The sequence below is a fragment of the Mustela putorius genome, unplaced genomic scaffold, assembly GCF_011764305.1.
Source record: "Mustela putorius furo isolate JIRA1106 unplaced genomic scaffold, ASM1176430v1.1 tig00000095_pilon_pilon_pilon, whole genome shotgun sequence".
NCBI classification, from domain to species: Eukaryota; Metazoa; Chordata; class Mammalia; order Carnivora; family Mustelidae; genus Mustela; species Mustela putorius.
In genome coordinates, this window is record NW_025421280.1 from 26,249,700 (window position 1) to 26,273,660 (window position 23,961).

General features: G+C 47.0%; 1 protein-coding gene across 6 annotated transcripts in view; it reads right to left on the reverse strand.

Moving 5' to 3' along the window:
- GATAD2A (GATA zinc finger domain containing 2A) overlaps nt 1-23,961 on the reverse strand; it is a 105,128-nt gene that overhangs the window by 12,139 nt on the left and 69,028 nt on the right. For all 6 annotated transcript variants that reach the window (XM_004760857.3, XM_045081063.1, XM_004760858.3 and 3 more), the window contains 2 exons: nt 2,313-2,445; nt 2,053-2,184 (listed from right to left, as the gene is read on the reverse strand). In XM_004760857.3, coding sequence (XP_004760914.1) covers nt 2,053-2,184; nt 2,313-2,445 — 265 coding nt within the window. The remainder of the gene's footprint in view (nt 1-2,052; nt 2,185-2,312; nt 2,446-23,961) is intronic.

A 23,961-nucleotide genomic window follows, 5' to 3' on the forward strand; every position in this document is an offset into this window, starting at 1 on the left:
TAAGGTTCTATGCTTCCAGTGTAGTCTATAGTGTAGTCTCCAGCTAAAGTCTGTAGCAGGAATTGACACACCTGAAATGGGCAGAGGAGGGGGCGCCTGGGTGGCTCAGTTGATTAAGCGACTACCTTCGGCTCGGGTCATGATCCTGGAGTCCCACATCAGGCTCCCTGCTCTGCAGGGAGTCAGCTTCTCCCACTGACCTCACTCCTCTCATGCTCTCTCTCGAATAAATAAATAAATAATCTTGAAATGGGAAGAGGAGAGATTTTCCAGCACCCCTCCCTCCTGGGAATGCTTGACATCACTCTGTGGTTTAAGAGCAGGTTTTGCCTTCTGGGGGATGTGAAGGACTTGTGGTGACGGCTAAGGCAAACGATGCCAGACTTGAATAGATTAATCCCAACCTTGGTGAGAAAGCACCAAGTCCAAGCACTTCTTAAGGTAACAAATGCCATTGGGTAAGGGACAAGGACAGTGTGTCCTGGGCAGTAAGGGCTGACAGAGTATATAGAACACAAGTCCCCTTAAGGAAGCAGGATAGGAGGATACTCACTTAAGGCTCTGCTTGAGCTCCCACTTGAACACAGTAAGTGGATAAAGGCCAGTGGGCAGAGCCTGCCAATTATTTGTTTCCTTCCCAATTGTTTAAGACTCAGAGGAGTGAACCAAGTCTGTCCCTGTTCCTTATCTAGTGGAATATGTTACTTTAAGAAGTACTTGGTTGGGGCGCCTGGGTGGCTCAGTGGGTTAAAAGCCTCTGCCTTCGGCTCAGGTCATGATCCCAGGGTCCTGGGATCGAGCCCCGTATCGGGCTCTCTGCTCAGCGGGGCGCCTGCTTACTCCCCTCTCTCTGCCTGCCTCTCTGCCTACTTGTGATCTCTGTCTGTCAAATAAATAAAATCTTAAAAAAAAAAAAGTACCTGGTTTACTGAGATAGTGGTTAAAGTAAAAGGAAGGGTAGCTTTAAAAACCCCAACAACCAAAAAAGTAAACAGAAACAAACAAAAACAAAACAAACAAAACCAAATAAATAAATAAATAAACAAACAAACCAACAAAACAAACCTAACCTTGGCCTACATGGTAATCTGCATTTAGAAGCAGCAAAAGAAGCCTCAGACACCAGGGGAGATGGCAGGAGGAGCCCTAGGACAGAGACTCTGGGGCCTGGGAAGCACTGTGGCATGCCCCTGCAGCATGAGGGAATCAGTCCACAAAACCGTGGTAGCTCCTGATGGCCAGCATGGCCCACCTACAAGGTAGGAGGCCTCTCAAAATGCATTTGGGAAAGAGCTCTTAACCCAGAACTTCCAGCAGCTTCTAAGACATCTGTTCTCTGTTTTCTTTCTTTCTTTTTTTAAAGATTTTATTTATTTGACAGAGAGAGAGAGAAAAATCACAAGTAGGCAGAGAGGCAGGCAGAGAGAGGGGAGAAAGCAGGTTCCCTGGGGAGCAGAGAGCCCGACGCGGGGCTCGATCCCAGGACCCCGGGATCACGACCTGAGCCGAAGGCAGAGGCTTTAACCCACTGAGGCACCCAGGTGCCCCTGTTCTCTGTTTTCTTAACACTTCCCATTTATGAGGACTTTTACATACTCCTATCAAGAATATTCTAAACCAGGGACACCTGGGTGGCTCAGTTGGTTAAGCGGCTGCCTTCGGCTCAGGTCATGACCCCAGCGTCCTGGGATCGAGTCCCACATCGGGCTCCTTGCTCCGCGGGGAGCCTGCTTCTCCCTCTGCCACTCTGTCTGCCTGTGCTCACTCTGTCTCTCTGACAAATAAATAAAATCTTAAAAAAAAAAAAAAAAAAAAGAATATTCTAAACCAAAACGCACTGTAGTATCCTTATTCTACCTTCCTTTCCACAAAATATATAATCCAAATTTCCATTTTAGACCTTGACCCTTATGCCTCGAGGAAACTTGTTTGCCTGTGATCAGCTGCTCCTGGTTCCCGGTACTAAGGTGGGCCAAGGTAATGAGTCTGGGTTTTCATCCCATTTTAACTGGCTCCTGCTGACTCCTGAGAAGAGAACTGACACACACACACCTTCTGGGTGGTAGTTTCCTTTTGTATTTGACTCTGCCGCAACTTTTTTAATAAAACGAGTTTTGCTTCTTCTAATCTTAACTCTTCTTTCAGTTGCTTAATCATTCTTTCTCGTTCTTCAGGACTGCTTTTCTGCAAGGACAAAAGAACAAGGGTTTAAGGGGAGAGCCATAGCCAGGGAGCACAGGCCCCACCATCACCAACACCATTTGGGGATAATGTCAGGCAGGGTCACCCCCCAACACAGGGACAAGGCTCACCATGAGGGCCTCGGTGCTGGTCTCCTTCAAGGCCTCCTTTGTCAGCCCATTCACCCTTGGGCTTGCGGGCTGCTCATTGTCAGAGAGCACAATCACATCAGGAGAGGGGGCTCTCCTCTCAGACTTCATGTCACTGTGGAGCAGGGAAAGCAGACTGTTATCAGAGTGCCTGGACGCTCCGCCAGTACCGTTCCCCAGAGCCTGGCACCTATATACCACAGATGCCCAGACTCAGACACAGTCATAGCAGGGAGGTGGAGAGCATGGCTGACCCACTCACTCTCCCCAGCCTCTCTCCTTGGGTGTCCGCCCTACCACACACCCATACTGACTTCTCTCTCTCACTATACTCACCACAAAGCACCCAAACTGAGAGCTAGGTTCCTAGCCAAGACTATTCTTATTGCCCACCTCTGTGTACCCAGGGCTGAGGACACCTGTGTTCAAGGGTGACGTGGTCATTTCGGAAAACACCGTAGCTCTCTTCTCTACCATGTGGTTCAGTTTCTGATGAAAATGCTCAGCCTGAGGGGCACCTGGCTGGCTCAGTCGGTTGGGTGCCAATTCTTGATCTCAGTTCAGGTCGTGATCTCAGGGTGATGAGATTAAGCCCTGTGTAGGGCTCTGTGCTCAGCACAGAGTATGCTGGAGAGTCTCTCCCTCTGCCCCTCTCCCTGCTTGTGTGGGTGCACACATGCACATGCTCTCTTTCAAAAATAAATTTTAAAAATCTTAAAACAAAAACAAACCCAGGATCCTGGAGCTGAGGCAGGGTCGTTCTTGGCCTGTTGTCAGGGCTCCTGTGTGTTGATGTGACAGTGTGATGCTGAGCTTCCACTGGGTCTCTAACCGCATTCACAGGGTCCCAGAGACCATGCTGTGCGCCCCCAACCAAGCAGCTGTTTGCTGAGGGCCCAATGTAAACTTTCCCTTAAGATCTGGCTTCCAGAGGCGCCTGGGTGGCTCAGTGGGTTAAGCCGCTGCCTTTGGCTCAGGTCATGATCTCAGGGTCCTGGGATCAAGTCCCGCATCAGGCTCTCTGCTCCGCAGGGAGCCTGCTTCCCTCTCTCTCTCTGCCTGCCTCTCCATCTATTTGTGATTTCTGTCAAATAAATAAATAAAATCTTAAAAAAAAAAAAAAAAAGATCTGGCTTCCACTTTAGGATCCTTTTCATCAGTAGGAAAACCAGCAGAGGACCAAACAAACCCACTAGGTGGCACTGTGACCCAGTGAACAAACTCAATAAAGTTAACTGGGAGAAATAGCGCTAGTTGTCCCACTCCTTCCTCCTAGACTCCAGGAAAGCAGGGACAGAGTTGTAGACGGAGAACTAGTTTTAACAGCCCACTGAATTGCGCCCTTTTTCATTCCTGGAATGAGGTCTGTCTTTACGGAAGGATGGGCACAGAGGACCAAATACAGGGGCATCTTTGCCCCTGGACCCTTCTCCCCAACCAGGGCTCTTCCATCCCTCCTAAAAGAGCCACACAGTGGCTACACCTCAATCCTTCTAACCTTGATTTGACTTAAACCAGTGAGGTTGTTGGCCGAAATCTCAAAAGACATCAGAGGAGTGGGAAAAAAGGTGCCATTTCAAAGTATACAGTCTCCTCACTGGGGTGATTAAACTATAGTCTCAAGTCCAGAAACCAGGTGGCTGTTTATCAAGTAACCCAGGACATCATATTCAGGCCTCACCAAACCAAAGACCAATGCAATCTGGGAACCACCACTCACTCTGTTTGTCTCCCTGCTGACTGCCCACTCTGCCCAAGGTCAACTTTCAAGGGAACCTCAGGGCTCCAATTCCATCCAGGTTCTCTAGATGCAGACAAAGATATTGAGGGGCAGTACAAGGCCCGAGCATAGGAGCTGTAGCCACTGGTCCCAGCCCAGGTGGGCTCCCAGGTGACTGCATGCAGACAGAGCAGTAGCCCAGGCAGAACCATGTCTAGAAACGCAGACTACAAGCATTTCCTGATCAAGAGTGCGCTGAGACGATGGTAATCACTTTTTGTCATTTTATTGAGGGCATGCACTTTTTCTGAAGGTTGAGAAGTCTAACAAAACTCAAATTGTCTGAGGGAAAAGGGCAGGATGAGGGACCAAGAACATCTGGAGGCTGAAGCTTCCTGAGATGGCCACTCCAACCACAGCACTCCCAGGTCTCATCTTGGCCTGAGAGTAATCAATAACTCATCCAAGCAATGACGTCACCCCACCTCCCATCAATGATCACTCAGCATCCCAGCAGCCAGCAGGGAGTGAACTTCCTGTATGCTAATCATCCACCAAAAAGTCATGTGACAAAGGCATTTCCCTCCTTGGTCATGTGACCCTTTAACTGCGCCTTCCAACATGAAAACCATGGCAACAGCCAGTTCTAACCGGTTTGTGACATGCAGCCTTCATTTTGAGAAGTGAGGTAGGGTTCAGGTGCTGTCAGAAAATGGAGGCACCCTGCTCACCCTGGGGCTGCCCAGCAGCACACACTTCCTATGTGGCACCAGTCCATGAGGAACTGTTAGTGTATTACAGCAGCCAGGGCCACCTCTTCCTAACACAGAGAGGCCACCAGCCCCTCTAGTTGCCAACATGGAAAACTTTCCTAAGCTCAATTTTTAAAGTAAAGGTGCTTCAAAAGTCTTCTCAGTACTTTCACAGAGTTCTTTTAATTCAGGAGAAAGAATACCCCCCCCTTTGACACAGGCTAAAAATTAGTTTGGGTGTTTTTGTTTTTTTTTTAATTGTTCTAAATTGTAAAACCATTTAGGCGGAAGAACAAAAGCAGAGGAAATCTAGCCCAACATGCTAGGAGAATAGCACTGTGGCCAGATACACTGCTTTCCTGCTTCAGTCCATGGTGGGCATGTGGGTATCAAGTTTATTTAGAAGCTACACAATTTCAGGGCAAATCCAATAAGCCCATCCTGCCCATCCTGGGAACTCTTGTGTAAAATATTATGATCAAAAGAGATTTTATGTGACCTATGAAAATCTCTGGAAGCAGAACACCTCCTCCCCTGTATGCCAGCCTTGGCTAAACCAACACAAAATTCTGTTACCTGCTTGGAACTTTCATCAAGTTTCATAGAAGAAAGGAAGAGCTTATATAAACTTAACTAAATGACAGATCCCATGTCCACAGCACCAGGCTACCATCCCAACTGCTCACCAAGCAGCAGTTTGTGTGAAGTTAAAATTTAGCGCCCTCTCAGTCCATTCCAGCGGAAATGGCCTCAACAAGAGAACACAGAAACTGTTCTTGGCAGCTCTGACCTTTGCTGTTCTCTGAAAGGGCTTGCCTGATGTATGGGAAAGGGACACTTCGTCCACACTTGTTCATTCACTCACTCACTCACTCATTTTTATCTGCTGAAAACCCACTAAGAAAGCAGATGCTGTGCCAAGCAATTGGGATACAACCCTGGATAAAAGGCCATTCTGTTCTCAGGATCCTTCAGGAGGGTCAGACCCCCAAACCAGGAGAGGAGGGGCAAGTAAAGGCATATCCACAGGTGGGAATGGACCACCGCTTGCCTTGGTTCACTGAACAGCAGGGAAAGCTTCAATGGAGCGCGAAGAAATACAGCATCCTGCTACCCCAAAGACCTGTTCCATCAAAGACTGCATTCCAGAAGATCTCCAAGATTTTCTTTTTTTTTTTAAAGATTTTATTTATTTACTAGAGAAGGAGTACAAGCAGTGGGGAGGGGCAGAGGGAAAAGCAGATTCTCCCCTGAACAGGAAGCCCGAGATGGGATCTAATCCCAGGATCCTGAGATCATGACCTGAGTGCAAGGCAGACACTCAAACAACTGAGCCACCCAGGCGCCCCCCAAAAACGATTTTTAAGTCACAAAGGTTTTTGTTATTTTCTTACACAAGATTCTTGCACACGCTAGGGAAGCTAAAGAGGACTATAGGTCCAATGAGGCCTCAGGACACAAATTCCACCTCAGGGCCAGCCTGAGGAGACAGGTATGACCCGCCACAACCATTCCCTGCCAGAACAGTCCATCTTCCCATTATCTTTTGGGCCTGGGTATGGGGGGAGACACAGGTAACTACTTACTAGCAGTGTTTAAGGGTGGGGTAGGGGGCACTGCTAGATCTAGCACCTGCCTCACCCACTCTTGCAAACACTCGCCTCCCTCAGTGTGTTCCTCCACTGGAGCCCATTCACACGTCCCAGGTCAAACGTATCAACTGGCTTTTCCAGGAGCCCCTGTACCTCAGGTTCCTAGCCTACCCACAGATATATCCTGCCTGGGTTCCTCTGCCTTCACTATGGGTCCCTCCTTGGAATGTCCCTCTACCACACTCCTGAGGCTCCCATGTGAGCCCCATCTGACACTTTAAGACACAACTTTAAAACGATGTCCCCTTAGAAAGGTCCTTGCTGGCCCAGTCCTTCAACACGCTGGCCCTGGGAGCATGATCAGCACTCCCCCAGTGCACTCATGGGGAATACCCCCCACAGCACGCATGCCTGAGGAAGCCTTCTTAGCTATGCCCAGTACTGTCCATCATGGGGTGGGGAGTTCAGGGCGGAATTCTGGGGTTCCACTGAAAGATAGCACAGACCTGAGCAGAGGCTTCCCTGTCAACACCAGCTTATTCACCTTCACTCCAGCAAACTAGTCCAAGGAAAGTACCTTCAACTTTCTACTGGATCAAACCACAACCCCATAGCCTCCCAGTGTGACGGTGTCATTGCCTGTTTGTTAGGCAGGTTCCCCCACTCAAGATGGGGCTGCAGGCCGTCAAAGGCATAGGAGCCTGGGCCCCAGACACTAAGGCTTCCAATGAGGGCCAGGATATTCCCAGGGTGACCCAATAAGCAACGGACAAGAGGGGTCCAGCCCTGATGTGAGACCACAGTCCCAGGAAAGGGGGTGATACCCCCCATGTCCCCAGAGCCAGAGCGGCAGGAATTTTCCCCTTGTGCCACACTGGCTGAGAGTGGAGGAAAGGTCACAGGGCCTTCTCCAAAGCCTGTGGCTACACTCACAAAAGCTCACTTAAGTAGGCACTATGAACCAAGCCTGGCACTGGGGGCTTCCCTGGCAAAGCCATCTGAATTTCACTTAGTTCTGTCTCTTGTAAGTGAAGAGCCCATGGCAGGATATTTCCCTCTTCGTGCCTCCTACACCAGGACAGCAATTCCTGCCCTGCTGCCCCTCAGGATTGCTGGTGAGTGCAACTGCAGCTCTGAGGAGGCCTGGGCACACTAGGAGACCATCAGGGAGTTCAGGCCCCAGTCTTTCCTAAAACGGTAAAGAGCTGCTTGCCATGAATGCAAGCTTGGCACAGAGCAGACAACTGGCCATTGCAGGTTAATACTTATATATTCTCAAACCCAGGAAGGCAGGAATTTATCTGTTTCATGAACTGCTCTGTCACAGCAGATGAAGCAGGGTCTGGCACGGTGGGTGCTCAGGCAACAAGGCTAGTGGACGTACCCACCTCTTCCTCTTCCTTAGCTCCTGGTTCCAGGATGGGGTCTGTGAGCTCATGAGGAATCCAGTGATGCCTGTAGAGACTGATCACTTTGCACATGCAGTCAGCTTTTCCCACATGCACTGATGCCATGTTGCTAAAGGATGTGCAAATTCACTTAAAAGGGTTTCTGAAGGGAACCTGGGTGGTTCAGTCAGTTAAGTGCCTGACTCTTGATCTCACCTCAGGTCATGATTTCAGGATCAGGAGGACCCCACCCCTCTGCCACATTGGGCTTTATACAGAGTGTGGGATCTGCTTAAAATTCTCTCTCTCCCTCTGCCCCCCCTCTGCCTACCGCTTACTTGGGTACACCCTCTCTTAAAAAAGGGATTTCTAGGGGTGCCTGGGTGGCTCAGTGGGTTAAAGCCTCTGCCTTCAGCTCAGGTCATGATCCCAGGGTCCTGGGATTGAGCCCCGCATTGGGCTCTCTGCTCAGCAGGGAGCCTGCTTGCCCCCGTCTCTGCCTGCCTCTCTGCCTACTTGTGATCTCTGTCAAATTAAAAAAAAAAAGTTTAAAAAAGAAAGGGGGGGTGGATTTCTACATTCTGTGTCATTACGTCTGTCTTTTTAAGGAATAGGTCCTGGAAGTACAACTTCTAACCTGTGAGTCAAGACTTTGGTGGATGTTAAGGAGCCTTAATATAGTCCACAAAATCATGTACAGAAGACCACCACGCCACACCTTGATGAGATGACCCATACCTCTCCACGTTCACACATCCATTCAGTCCTGTCCCCAGAAACTGGGCTGGTTTTGTGGCTCACTCTGTGAACTACAGGAATGCAGAGGAAGCGATGCTACAAGCTTCTGAGGCAAGGTCACAGAAGCCTTGCGGTTTCCACTTGGGCCCTGAGAATGCATGCTCTGGTGGGGTCTCACACTGTGCTGATGATGTCAAGTTAGCCGTATGGAAAGAGGGTCACAGATACACAGAGGTGGGCCTAACATCCTACACGAGTGACAAAGCCACTGGGGACATCCAACCTGGCTGAAAAAGGACTTCAAGGATCAAGAGTCCAAGAAGTAATGCCCACCTAGGACCATCTGACCTGAAGACAGGACAAGGCTACACCAATACATCATCACTTTAAGGATTTTATTTATTCATTTATTTGACAGACAGAGATCATAAGTAGGCAGAGAGGCAGGCAGAGAGATAGAGGAGGAAGCAGGTTTCCTGCTAAGCAAAGAACCCGATGCGGGGCTCAATCCCAGCACCCTGAGACCATGACCCAAGCCGAAGGCAGAGGCTTTAGCCCACTGAGCCACCCAGGCGCCTCAATACATCATCACTTTAAACCACTAAGCTAACAAAGCTGACAGCCCAGCTCTGCCCCCAGGGAACTAGCCCACATCACTGTAACTCCGTATCCTCAGACTGTGCCCAGCAAGGAGACTCACTCTAGAAATTACCCTGGGACAAAGCAGGGAGAAACAATGTGGGAAAGAAACAGTTTACCCAAGCAACAACCCCTGCTGAACCTTGAAGCCCCCCAAAAGGACCAGCAGTTCTCTGTGCATGAGGGATGGCCACAGCAAATGCAGACTTGAGAGGATATAGCAGCACAGCTCCAGAAAGGCCCGAGACCAGAGCTGCTCAACAAAGAAAGGAAGTGAAGAGAGGGTCCCACAGGAGAGGAGGGGGCCATCTGTGTGTCTGGGAGCCACCACAGCCTCAAGCATTACACTGAGTGGTGTGAATCAAAGCCAGAAAGCAATTCCGCATGCTTTTAATCTAATGAGTATTGCCATTCCAGAAACACTTCTAGAAAAGTCCTACAAGAGAGAAAGATGGTTACCTCAACTTCCCAGTTAGTTTTAACACCTGGGGACATCTCACTGGCCCCTGCACATACCTCTGGGATCTTTCATGGCCATCTGGACATGGGAGCTGCTCACCAGGACCCCTCACCAGCCCTCTCCTTTCCCAAGGGGAGCCACTCACCGAGACACTTGGTGTGATCAGAAAGGGAGCTCTGCTGCACACAGACACAGGCTGTGCCCTAAAGCTGAAGACATGCCTGCCTCAGAAGATGGTAGGCACTGATGGGTGCCTGGTCCCCTTCCCAGACCCCCAGGGCCCTGCAGCCCACCTGCTTCCTGCCTGCCTCAGCCCCTCTTCAACTCCCTGGACTCCCTTCTTGGCATCCATTACCACTTCTCCCAGCCCTGTAACTTGACACTCTGTTGGCTGGGATGTCAAGAGAAAAGCCCAGAGCCTGCTTTGTAAGGGCTGGGAAGTCAGAATACATTTTGCTTCTTGGCCACAGAGGCCATGGAGGTGAGTAGCTGGGGATGAGATTTCTGAAACCTAGCCATCATTCTTCCTGGAGACTTCAGGTCTAACTATAGCTCTGGGATCCGTTATGGTGCACCCTGCCACAGCTACTGCTAAACATTTCAGAAGAAAGAAAAGGCGCTCCTGTGGCCAGGCTCTGGTCCTGAGACCCCATCCCCCCTCCAGGGCCCCTAGCACAGAGGAGGGCAGTCCCGAGGCACATGGCCAAAGCAGAGTGCTGTGCTGTCAGCAAGGCCAGGAAGCAGTCAGACTGTTCTGCTGGGGCTCCTTCTAGGAACACAGGAGCCCCCTGAAGTCACAGCCTGGCCAGGGAGGCCCAGAGGACTTCAATCCAACTGGAACAACAGGGGCCAGTTTCAGGAGGGTGCAAGGTCACCCAGGGCTGTAGAGACAAGGTGAGGATGGGTAAAATAGAGCACTCTTCTAGGCCAGAGAAATTAGCTGTGACCCACATAAAGGCCCCAACACCAAATGGCAACGGGGCAACCTTTAGGGCCAGTATCCACCCAAGGAAGTCACACCAGTTTAACATTGCCAGCAGGCAACATGTCCAGTAACACCAGAAAGGCTAAATCCCATTCAGTATGCTCTGCTCAGATATTTGGAAAGGAGCACTTGTTACAAATGACCACAGTCACAGAACTGAAAGGATGACCTATCTTGGATTTGGAAAAAATCACCCAAGACATTTGCAGACCCTTTACAAGGGCTATCTCTGTGCCAACCACCAAGGCACACACTTCTGTATAATCCTTTCAAATGCCTGATCGTCACTCTACAGGTGAGGAAACAGTCTGAAAGGCGTAACTTCTTGAGGTCACACACCTATGGCCTGCAGATAACCTGGGCTTGCACTAGGCCCAGTCTTCTATGGATGCTTGGCAATCCTGCCCAACTCTGGGACACCAAGGGCTGTCATGTGTACCCTGCACTGTACTGGGACCCATGCCCCCACCATGGGTCAGATCAGCTAGGTGCCTGTGACCTACAAAGGGTTCAATGGCACCCTAGAAAAAACAGTTTGAGGGTGAGAGAGAATGTGCTCATATGACTGTCAACTCTGACACTCTTAACTCAGATTATCAACTACCATTTTTGGAGTAGATTAAAGAGGAAAGTATTTTTACTTATTCTTGGGATCCTGGACAACCAGCAGCATCCACATGCCAAGTCCCTGAGTTGAGAAAGAGACGACAGTGTGAAAACATGGATGTGATCCTTGAACTTGACTGGGAAACAACCCTTGCTTCACATAGACTGCCACCTGCCCAAGAAAGCTTGATGGGGTTTCAGCACCCTGGAATCCAGACTCCTAAAGGGGCCAGGGCCTGGGAGAGTAAAAGAAAAAGGAGCATGGGACTCCAAATGTCATAGCACCAAAGCTAGTCATTCCTCCTTTGTCTCATCACCATACCCACACGCCAGACCAACCTTCGAACACAAAGAGAATCCAGAAGCACTCTGCAGCATGAAGGGACTCCCTACATCGCAAGAACCCAAACACAACTCATGGGATGCCAGCTACCTCACCAACTCACAGAAAAAGAAAATCACCTGTGTGCAGATGAAAACTACACACCAGAAACAAATATTGTTTTCCAACTTGCAACAACTACAAACTTCCGTGACAAATGCAAAGTGTTTGCTTTGTCTGAAAATTTACTGCCCCCTTTGAAAAATCTGTGTTTCAAACTGCTGGATCCTCCCCCACCATCCCCTGGCAAATCCCAACTTGCCCTCCCAGCATAGCTCCAGCATCCCCACCCCCACCAAATCTGTTCTGGCACTCTTAGTGCAGCAGGACCATGGGAGGCTAGTTCTATCTCTGCAGCTGTGAGGGCTCCACCGAGTCACCAGACCTCAATGAACCTCATCTGCAGAATGGGATTCCACTGACCTCCAAGGGATACTATAAAATGTAAAAGGCAAAAATTTGTGCACCTATGTCACAAATGACAGCTCCCCCCCCCTTCCCCCCATTCTCACTGAACATGATGTGCACAATCAGAACAGCCCCCATCACCTCTGCAGCTATAATTTAGCTCTGAATTGACTCATCTGGCCACCTGCTCTGCAGCCAGAGGTCCGGGGGGACAAGGTCTCACACCAAAGGCTTCTCTTCCTTCTATTGTCTGCTTCCAGCGGGCCATTAACCACTGTTGCCTGAGATGGGAGCACACAGCCCTGATGGACGTCCTTGTCTCTGCCCACTCTAGACAGCCTCCTCCCAACCCATCTAAGCTCCTCTGCACTGCACTGGGCTCTGCCAGGTCACTGTTTTAACACTGAGACAACTGTCTTTTTCACCGAGTCAGGACAGAAGTACCAAACTGCCAGTACTCAGTGACACCATGCTGTAGGCAAAGCCCCAGATGAAGTAAATCTATTAACTTTATTAAACTTCAGCCCTTGAAGCACATGTCTTTTTAATATTCTGTGACAAGATAAAACACTTCTCCTGTGTACCATAGCAGGACAGCCATCCAGAAGAAAAGTATGTAAGCATTCACAAGTCTTGAAGGAAGAACTCAAAGACACACCGAGGTTATTCAGACTTTGGTGCTGCACAGACATTTTCCCCAAAATGGTTAATGCAAAGCCCATTTCTTTGGAAACAATGACCAGTACTTGTTGTCAGTGATAAACTCCAAGCTTCCTAACAAACAAAATATAAAACTTTGGAAAACTTGTGTTTGACCCAAGAAGTCAGACATTAACTAATCTGATTTAGTCATATTGAATAATGCAGTGTGTCAGTATTTCAAAGGTAACTCTATAAACTACTATTTTCTATGTTCAAAGGCATTACAAACTCAAACCTGAGTAAAAGATCATCCTGGGGGTGAAGACACAAATTACCCAGGCAGAAGAATCCCAAATAATTTGTGTAGCTACTTTGTTCTTGAGGAGGGGGAGTGTGGGCTACATGTGGTGACTTCCTTCCCAGGAGTCCAGCATAGAAAGAGGCAGAAAGAGTGACTTTACAGTGGAGACATCTGACAGAGGCCACCCCACCCAGGTGATTAAGGTCAACATCACTGTGAGAGGTCAAACTGATGGCATGTGCTGTGGATATGGTGTGGTAAGAAGGGTACTTTACATCTGTGGTCCTTCTCAAACCCATTGCCCCAGGCCAACCATGAAAAAACTCCAAAAAAATCACTAAGGGATTTCCCACAACACACCCGACCTGTTCTTTTCAAAACTGCTGAGGTCACCAAAAACAAGAAAGTCCAAGAAACCGTCTCAGTCCCGAGGCGTCTAAGGAGATATGATGACTATATCCAGAACAGAATTAATATATACTTTCAGGGGCGCCTGGGTGGCTCAGTGTGTTAAGCCTCTGCCTTCGGCTCAGGTTATGATCTTTCGGTCCTGGGATCCAGCCCCGCATCGGGCTCTCTGCTTGGCGGGGAGCCTGCTTCCTCCTCTCTGTCTGCCTCTCTGCCTACTTGTGATCTCTATCAAATAAATAAATAAATAAAATCTTAAAAAAAAAAAAATACTTTCAAATTTCTAACACAGCAAATGAACAACAGATATTTTTCATGTAGCCATGATGGAAAAGGGGTTACACCAACACTTTCAGCAAAGGGTTTCCTATGGCAAGTGCCATTCTGAGCAAAGGCTCCCGAATGGAGTTCTTCTGACATGTCATGGCCCACATGGCTTTCCCTTGTTGCGAAAGTTGTGTTTTGAAAAGTGAGACAATTTCAAAGGACTCACCCCATAGATACCCTATAATTTATTCAATTATAAGTCAACAGAAGTCGGGGACCCTGTTCCTGTGGCCTTAAAAGCGGCAACTGGGCAGGCTCTGCAGTTACCCAATTCACAGAGAATATGGCACCACTCAGGGCAGCCTAGATACCCTGCATCTGCAGATGGGGAGGCCAAGCACAGACTTCCCTCAAAGTCAGCTGGGCGCTCTAGACTCCCAATGCCAGGACACTATCCTGTCTATCTCACATCCCATTCCCCCCCATACCTCCATTGTCCAGACAAAGGCATCTCTCCCTCCTCCCAAATGTCCACCTCCACCCTCATGTTCAGGTGTCCCACAAGCTTCTGGGCTCCACCCAGGACAGAGCATCAGCTCTCTCCTCTCCAGAGGATGCCCACGGCCTGCCTTCCCTACCTGTTCCAGACGGTGCTTATGGCCCTGCTCCAACCACCACCACTGTGGGCCTTCTCAGACCCTCTCACCAAACCCAATGTCTCCAGGGACCTGGTGCCCCTGAACACCCCAATTTCTGAACTGTGAGCTCCCTAAAATATGCTACCCATATCACTCCCACACTGCCCATGGACACTGCAAGTCCTCTTGAAGGAAGGCAATGCTGTGTGCCTGGACTGGTTGTTTTCTTTAGAGTGTGGTTGTGTTAAAGTTGCTTCCGAAAGCTACCAAGGCCCTGCACTGAGGAATTCTGCATGTCACCAGCTCTCAGTCATACTAAGACTGAAACAAAGTTTTTCAAACTGGTTATTTACATCCCAACTATTTTTAAGATTTAAGCTCTAAAAATAAGCAGTCTTAGGGGGCTTGGGACCCAGGGAAGAGGATTAGTAATGTCTGGTATGTCTCCCATCTCCACCCATCAGACACTTCCCACCTTCTCTCCCACCCCACTCCCAGGCGGGCCCCTCCTCATTGATATCTAGGCTGCTTTGCCGTAAGGAACTCAGTGTCTGTGAAGGCAACTGACCCTGCTGTCACCACCTGCCTTCCACAGGGCTCTGTGGCCATTTACCTGCCCTCTTCTTTCTCATTCTTGGACATCCTTAAGTCCCAACGGCTTTTCCTCTCACTGTGACAAACCTTACTAGACCATGCTGGGAGCTTCTGAGGCTTAAGAACGACCAACCCGATTTCAGAGCAGACAATGAACTTCACCAGGGTGGAGTAAATGGTCCCAAGCCACATGGGGATGTGAGTGGAATCAGGTTGCTGGACACCAATTTTCTTTCTCCACCACCTGCTACTCCCCTAAGACTCACAAATTATAATTCACATGGTCATTCCTCTGACAGAAAAAAAAAACAAAAAACCCCAAACAAACAAACAAAAAAACACCTTGGAAATCTCCTGCCATTAAGCCATCTCTCCTTTTTCTTCAGGGCACTTCTGCTGAGAAAAGTCTTCTCAAGGTCTGACTTCCGCTAACCCTCCCCTCCCCCCGGGAATCACACAGCAGCCCCCCTTCATCCTGGTGTTTCACCAGGGTAGGTGGCCACAAGGGACATGATGGGATCCCCCAGGCCAGTGTGCTTGCCATCCCCCACCTTTCAGGTTTGTTACGGTTCTGGTACACACACTGTTTTCAATACAGCAGAGAAATGGCTGCAAAACATAAAGCAAAGTACATGAAAGCAGCTTCAGAGCCCTCACAGACTTCACAAGTAAAACATTTATTAAAGGACCTGCTACAGCACCCAAGACACCAGTTGTAAGATGAAGAGTCTGTCATCATGTGACAAACAAAGCACTAGCAGGAAGATGTACTGAAGAGCTATCAGAAACTTCAACTGCAGATTTAGGCCAAATAATTTCAAAGAAAATGATCTGCGTAATCTATAAATCTGCTTAATTCACATGTGTGTGAAGAGTTCATGACTGCTAAAGGATGAGTGTTTACAGGTGCTTACCTCACCGACTGTACACAGCCGTCTTCTGGTTCCTGTCAGGGCAACCACATCCCCAAGAACGCAGGCACTACCCAGTGAGAAAGAGACAGACAGCCCCTTCATGACCAGAGGAAGATGTTATAAAGGCAATGGGCAGGTGGCTTCTCACCTGTTATCAGGCTGGCTTACACTAGGCCCCATGTGAGCTGGGTCTCTCTGGGAGTTAGAAAGAGGACACCCAGAGTCTGTCACTCTGATAGGCCTGCATTACCTAATGATTCTTAGAAGTACAGGTGAACCCCTCAAATTTCAATTTCAAACCTGGGATAAAGATACAGCTGAGAATAAAGGCAGGTGGACAGAAAGACAGGCTTGGGATGAGGAGCCTACAGGGAAGGGATAAAGCAGAGAATAACAAAAGAGAGGCTACAGCTAAGGCAGGGAAGGAAGCATGTAACCAGGAACAGATTTCTGAAGGAACATACCTCTTGGATCCCATGCGCTAAACATGCTAAGAAAAGCAAGCAGGCCATGGAGATTTCTAGTTGGAGCTGATGGAGCTGCTCCCTGAGACTGCCCAGCTTCTCCTGGAAGTCACCCAGCAGTAAAGACAGAGAATTAGCAAGAGAAAGCAGCAGCCAGGCCACAACAGGTGCTGGAGGGGGGCGGGGCTCCAGAGAGCCTTCCACAAGAGTGCAGGAGCCCCCAGACTCAGGCAAGTGGTCATACAGAAGGAAATAGGCTGCCATCTGAGACTTCCAAAGCTCTCACACATAAAGAGGGGGTGCATGAGTGGGGGCATCCAATCCTTGTGAGGGAGATGTCAGAGAGCCAGGGTGAGAGTCAAAACTGCACCTACCCAGGCTGTGCAAAAACCCAAGCCATCACATCCACAGCTGTGTCACATTCACCAAACTCACTCAAGAACACACATTCCAGGGACGCCTGGGTGGCTCAGTTGGTTAAGTAGCTGCCTTCGGCTCAGGTCATGATCCCAGCATCCTGGTATCGAGTCCCATATCGGGCTCCTTGTTCGGCGGGGAGCCTGCTTCTCCCTCTGCCTCTGCCTGCCATTCTGTCTGCCTGTGCTCCCTCTCTCTCTGATGAATAAATAAAAAAAAAAAAAAAAAAAAAAAAAAAAAAAAAAAAAAAAGAAAGAAAGAAAAAAACATACATTCCAGCAGACAGCTGGTCAGGACAGGCACAGCTGTGATGGAGCATGGTCCTGAGAACAGAGTAGATGGGGCTGAGGTCAGTACATAGCTGGTGAGCACTCTGTTTCCATCCCCCTTCTATCACCATGGGAAAGAGGTAACAGTCACACTAGCATGCCAGAGCATGCCAGGACCTGGACCCAGACCCCTCTGTAGACCCCATGGCTAAATTTGTAAAGGATGACACCAAACTGAGAATAAAGCAGCTGAACCCCCATACCCATGAGTAAAACAGTCTGGACACTGCCGGGGTGGGGGTAGCAGTTTCTCTGAAATAATTCAACATGAACGTACTCTGTGACCCTAATTCAAACCCTAAGTATTAAGCAGATAAATGAAGGATTGATGGCCCTGCAAAGACCTGCTGGAATGATGACAGGAGCCACACTCACACCAGTCCCAAAATGCAGACTGCCCGGTGTCTATTGTCAGGTGGGTGGATACAGCGTGCATACCCGCACACGAGAAAATCAGCAAAATGCTCCATACAACAGGGATGAGTCCCAAAGCACATGGAGAGAAGCCAGAGCCCACTGAGCTCATGCATGATTCCATTTCTAGAATCCATTTCTGAGAGGAGGCACGATTATGAGAGGATGAGAGAGTATATCCCATCAAGGAGGACAGGAAATGTTTAAATGGCTACTTTTATGGTGACTACTAGGTTCTGTATCCTCCTAAGGCTTTGGACTACATAGGTGAAAAATACACTCGGAGAGGCTCTCTGCACTTTATCTCCTCACAGGGCAGGCAACTCCAGTTTTTATTCTTCCTCTCCCAAAAGGCTGCTTGTAAACAGCATCTGCTAGACAAGAACTCAACCTGTCACCTAGGGAGTCCTGTTGGGTAAGTGAAGGGATGCAGCCCTCTACCTGCAGGCCCCATTTCTATGCAGAACAGAACAAGGCCGTCCATATAAACCCATATTATAGACAACAGGCAGCTGCAACATGTTACTTTCAGATTCATTTTTGGTTTTAGGAGAACACAGGCGTTGACGTGAATGTGGGTGATGTGCCCGCACACAATACACCACTGCAGGACAACCAAGCCCCGGTGAGGTCTCTGGACACAGAAGGTGTGCCTCATTTCTTTTTTTTCCCCCTTTTTTGGTGACTAGTTTCTTTAAAGATGTGTCACCCCCATGATATCCTTGGTGACTGTCAAAGTCTCTAAAGAAAGATGGGACAGTGATTCTGTCATCAAAAACACCAACTTTAACGAAAGGGTCCTGCTTTGCAGGCCTGGTAAACAGAGGGTGCTTTCAGTGCATTTTTAGTCTGTTTGAGTTCGTAAGTGCTTTGACTTAGGGAGGTGGAAAACCAGAAAAACTCAAGTCAGGAACAGCTCTAATGGCTCAGACTACTGCCAGTAGGCCATGGACCCCTCAGTGGCAGAGAGGAGCCCCTTCTACCCAGGGGGCAGGCCCTCAGTCTGAGTGAAGCCCTGACCTGTAGCAAATCAGATGCATGATGGAAAGAGGGATGGGCAGAGCTAGGAGGGAGACATGCAGCTACCCAAAGGCCACACACCCCAACAGAAGCCAGGAAGGGAAGTCATCCAAACATCTGCCCCACATTCACTGAGGCCCACATAGCAGGCTATTGAGAAGTGGAAGCTGGCCTACTTGACTGTCCCTGCCTCACCCATGGGACCCAGGGAGCCTCAGCCCTGTTTCCGCTCAGATAAAATGAGGAAGTAGAGATGGGTCTTGCTTTGGCACCCATGGACTTCCATCCCCAATGAGCTATACCCCTTAATCTCTAGTCTTTGTCTCCAAGACCTCTGCACATTGTTTCATATTATAGTACACCAGAAAGTAGCTGTGATCACATCCTATCCTATCATTTTTTTTTAAATTAACATATAATGTGTTATTTGTTTCAGGGGTACACGTCTGTGATTCATCAGTCTTTCAGAAACTGTCACAATGTGGGTCACAGAGTCAGCCTAGTCCTGGCCTATTAACAATCCAGGAAGGGCCGATGTCTCAGAAAAAGGCATATACATACACGTTTTCAGTAAAGCATGCGGGTGGCTGTTGATGAAGCCCACACCCCACAAAGGCCCAGACTGACAAGACACCCAGTCCTCACCTTTCAGGTGCAGAGCCTCTAAAGAAAAGGCTCATGTTTTATTAAGTTAAATGCTCCTCCACCCGAAAGTGGGGGTAGGGGGAGTTTTTCTCACCTGTGCATAGCCCAGATTATTTCTAAAGATCAGCAACTTGTGAAAGAAAGAGACTCTCTATAGGAAAGTATAGGAGTAGAATCTATTTATCACAGAAACAAAATAGAGTACCCAACATAGATTCCTCTGCCTGCCCCAACTCCAGCCTCTTCCAACAATCCTGATTTGGGGTGGGGTAGGAGGAGGGCAAGCATGTGTCCATGACCTTTGGGTTGGTCTCACAAGACCAGTAGGCTCAAGTTCCACCTTTGTGGATTTTTGTTTTACTATGAGCACGTTTATGGATGCCAGAAAAAAAACCCAAACTATTTTAAGCTCATTAATTTTTTTAAATGTCCATATTGAAGTATAATTTACATACCCCTAAAATTCATTCACTGTAGTATAGTTCAATGATTTTTAATAAACTTAAGAGTTGTACAATCTCTACCACAATCTAATTTTAGAATACTTTCACCACCCCCCAAAAGTTCCCTTGTGCCCATGAGATGTTAATCACTGCTCCCACCCACCCCCATCCCCAGGCAACTACCGGTCACTGACTTTATAATAAGTTTGTTTTGGATATTCCCCATAGATGAAATTATACAACATGCAGTCTCTGGGTCTGTTGTCTCCCCACCAGCATGGGGAGTCTGAGGTTAATCCAAGCTGCTGCACAAATTGGGAGTTCATTTTTAGATTTCTCAATAGTAATCCACTGCATGGTTATAGCAAGTTTTTTTTTTTTTTTAAAGATTTTATTTATTTATTTGACAGACAGAAATCACAAGTAGGCAGAGAAATAGGCAGAGGGAGAGGGAGAAGCAGACTCCCCACTGAGCAGAGAGCCTGATGTGGGGCTCGATCCCAGGACCCTGGGAATCATGACCTGAGCTGAAGGCAGAGGCTTTAACCCTCTGAGCCACCCAGGCGCCCCTATAGCATGTTTTATCTATCTTTGCCTGGCTATCTGGATTGTTTCCATCTTTCAGTTATTATGAATTACGCTGTGAACACCCACGTACCTGTCTTTGTGTAGACACACGTTTTTATCATTTCTCTTGAGTATGTTCCTTGGATAGAAAGCAGGGTCTGTGTTAAGTTCATGTGTAACTTTGTAAGAAACCGCTGAATGTTATGCCATTTTACATTTCCACTAGCAAAGTATGAGGGTTCCACCTTCTCCACATCACCAACACTTGTTATTGTGGGTTTTTTTTTCTTTAAAAAAACAAAAACAAAAACAAAACCATCCCTGAGAGTTGCTTAATGGTCCAGCCTTTGGTCTACCCTGGAGAATGTTCCATGAGCATGTATAAAGATGTATTCTGTTTTCTGTAGTCACTGGTGCTCTATAGATTCCTGTTAGGCCAAATGGATCAACAATGTTCTCTGAGTCTTCTAGAACCTTAACAATTTTCTATTTAGTTGCTCTACCAATTAAGAGTGGAATACTGAATTCTCTAACAATAATTGATAAAATGTGATTTCTACTACCTTATCAGTTTATGTCTCAGGTATTTTGGGGTTCTATTCTTAGGTTGATATAAACTTATGACTGGTATGTCTGTCTCCCTGCTAAATAATTATAAAATGTCGCTCTTTGGCTCTAGTACTATTTTTTGGTCTTATAGTTAATTTCATCTGACATTGGTAACAGTCACTCTAGCTTTCCTATGGTTACTTATAGTATAGCTTTTCCTATTATTTTACCAAAGGATAAAGCATCCTTAAAACTAGTAAGTGTCTTTTATAGACAATATACAATTAAGTGGGATCTTGCTTTTTTTTTTTATATAGTCTGATAACCTCTGCCTTGATAACTGGGGTTTTTAGACCCCTCACATTTAAAACAGTAATTCATCTGATTGGATTTATATGTGTTAATGTGTCATTTTGCTAGTTGTGTTGTACATACATTCCTTTTTTGTTGTTCCTCATTGACAGTCTGCTTTTGTGTTATACATTTCTTAGTATACAACTAAATTCTTCTGATTTTTTAAACTGTATTTTAAAGTTATTCTTAATAGTTGCCCTAGAGATTACAATGATCATCTTATTAATTAACCACAATCTGCGTCAAATTAATATTAACTTGATTCCAGTAAAATGTAGAAAAATTTTACCCCAATGGAGCTCCATTTCATTCCTCCTGTTTTGTACTATTATTCTCTGACATATCTGTCACCATTATAAACACAACAGACTTTGGTATGCTTTGGTCAATTTCCACAGAGATGAAATGGTTATTTTGGTCTATTCTATGACCAATGTTAGTTACAGTTAACACTTTACATAGTGTTATGTGTTTTAAGAAGAAATAAGAATAAAGTTTCTTATGTTAGCCCACACATTTACCATTTCTAGTGCTCTTTTCTTCCTGGGAACCTAAGTTACCAACATGTCATTTTCTTTCAGCCTGAAGAACTGGCAGGTCTGCCAGTGGTGGATTCTTTCGGACTATACCTGAAAATGTCTTTTTTGCCTTCATTTCTGAAGGAGTTCTGCTGGACACAGAATTCCAGGTTGACAGTTTTCTTCCTTGAGCGCTCATGAATACCATTCAGCTTTTATCTTGGGCGAGAAGCCAGCTGTTGTTAATCATATGAATGCTCCCCTGTATGTAATAAGCCCCTTTTCTCTTGCTACTTTTAAAGATTTTCTTTTTCTCTGGCTTGTAACATCTTGACTATCTATAATGTGTCTAGGTACAGATCACTTTGTGTTTCCGCTACTTGAGGTCTGTTGAACTTTTTGAATGAGAGCAGGCAGGAATTCTCCTCACGTATGTTCTTGAACATTATTTCTTCAGTTTTTGTCTTGCCCCAACCATGACTGCAATCCTGGGCTAACAGAGTCATTGTCCTTCCCCATTTCCCACCTCTAAGACTGTCACTCCAACCAATAAGGCCAAGGTTTCAGGGCTACTGTCCACAGCTCTCCTAAATCGAATGAGCCCCTTCTCAATCCTGCAAAGGGGCTGATCTTCATAGCCTGCACCTGCCAGGCAGAAGTTCCCTACCAGGAGAACTGGGGAGAGGGAATGGAAAGAGCCCCAGGCTAAATCCTCACACATATTCTCACTATTCTTACCCAAAATTCAGTAGTTCCTTAAGCACAAACACTTCTCAGATCATTATATGCCTCGGATCAATTTCCAAAGTGTTGAAATGATTGACATTTTTGGGCTTATTTCGTCCTGTTTTATAGTTGAGGGGGGTGAAAATCTCTCCTCAATCAATTGTTGCTGGAAATTACCCTCCAGCTTTGATTTACTTTGAAAATAAAATACACACAAACTGGGAGCCTAAAACAGAAAAGCTGCCAGAGATGGAGAGGGGAACTGTTGAGAGGGAAAGAACTGATTTTACCCTTTGGTCTTCCTATGTATGCTACACATCACACCAATGTAGTAAAAAAAAAGTTTTATCTTGGTGATTTTAATTCATCAGCCACTTCCTTAAAGAAAATTCTCTCTCCTAGAAGCTACCAGAAACTCCCTTTAGTCTTTCAACATGTCCAATTTGAGTCATAAGATAGCCTGAGGGGCGCCTAGATGTCTCAGTAGGTTAAATGTCTGCCTTCTGCTCAGGTCATGACCCTGGGGCCCTGGGATCAAACCCCAAGTCTACTTCTCCCTCTCCCTCTGACCCTCCCCCCACTCATGCTTTCATTTGCATGCACTCTAACTCAAATGAATTTTTTAAATCTTAAAAAAAAAAAAAAAGAACAGAACAGTGTGAAAGAAAACGAGGCAGTTGTGAAACAAAGCCAAAGAGAAATTCTATACACAGAATACCATGCAGCAATGAAAATGAATTAACTACCGCTAAACTCAATGTAGATAAATCTCACAAACAGTTGAATGAAAGCAAGCAAAGGGTACAGACTGTGTAATACCATTATGTATTATGCAAAACCAGGAAAAACTAACCTATGCTATTAGAAGCCAAGAAACTGGTTACCCTTGTGGTGGTGACAATAAGCAGGCGTAAGGGGGTTTCAAGGCTGTTTCTTGAATCAAGCTGTAAGGATGTGTTCACATTTGGGTAAATGTTATCAAGTAGCACCCTTCAGTATGTGTCCTCTATCTCAATTTAAAGAAAAAATGAAATTCTCTCAGAACCATCTAAAATTGCTTGTTAGTTTTACAAGATTCAGTGAACCTGAAGCTGAAGAGCTTCAACCCACTTAAACTATGGTTAGTACAGCTATGCCTTTTGATCTGCCCAATGTGGGATTTCACACTAACCTGAGAACCAATGGAACAACCACACCATGATACAGGGAGGTTCCTAAAGGGATGTTCTCAAACCAGATGCACTCAACAAGGAAGGATTCAAAGACCACCTGTTTCTAACACAGAAGCTGGGGCCACGCACTCCAGAACAGGTACGTTTTAGAATAGTTGTAGGATATACCTAATCCTATGATTTTTGTCAAAACTCACAACTGTACTTCTTAAATAAATTAAACAGAATATTCTATGTCGAAACTCAGGGACATACTAGCTCTACATGTAGACCACCTTATTTTGAGTGTAGACTTTAGGACAGTTGTCACCAATACTTCCCACACTAGGACCAATTCTGGGTACCTGTCACCCAATAACCAGCAAGGCAGAGACTATCACCTATTTTACTAACGAAGAAACAAAAAGACCATCTGCTCAAGATCAGTCAGGGAATATAATGTGACCCCAACTCTGCCTACCAGCCACCAGAGCCAAACTCTTTCCACTCTCTTACTGCTCCATGAGTGCCCTGGGGAGTCTCTAGTCCTGTAGGATCACCCCTGCCCTGTGTGCCTGGGTTAATCTCTGATCCCTGCTC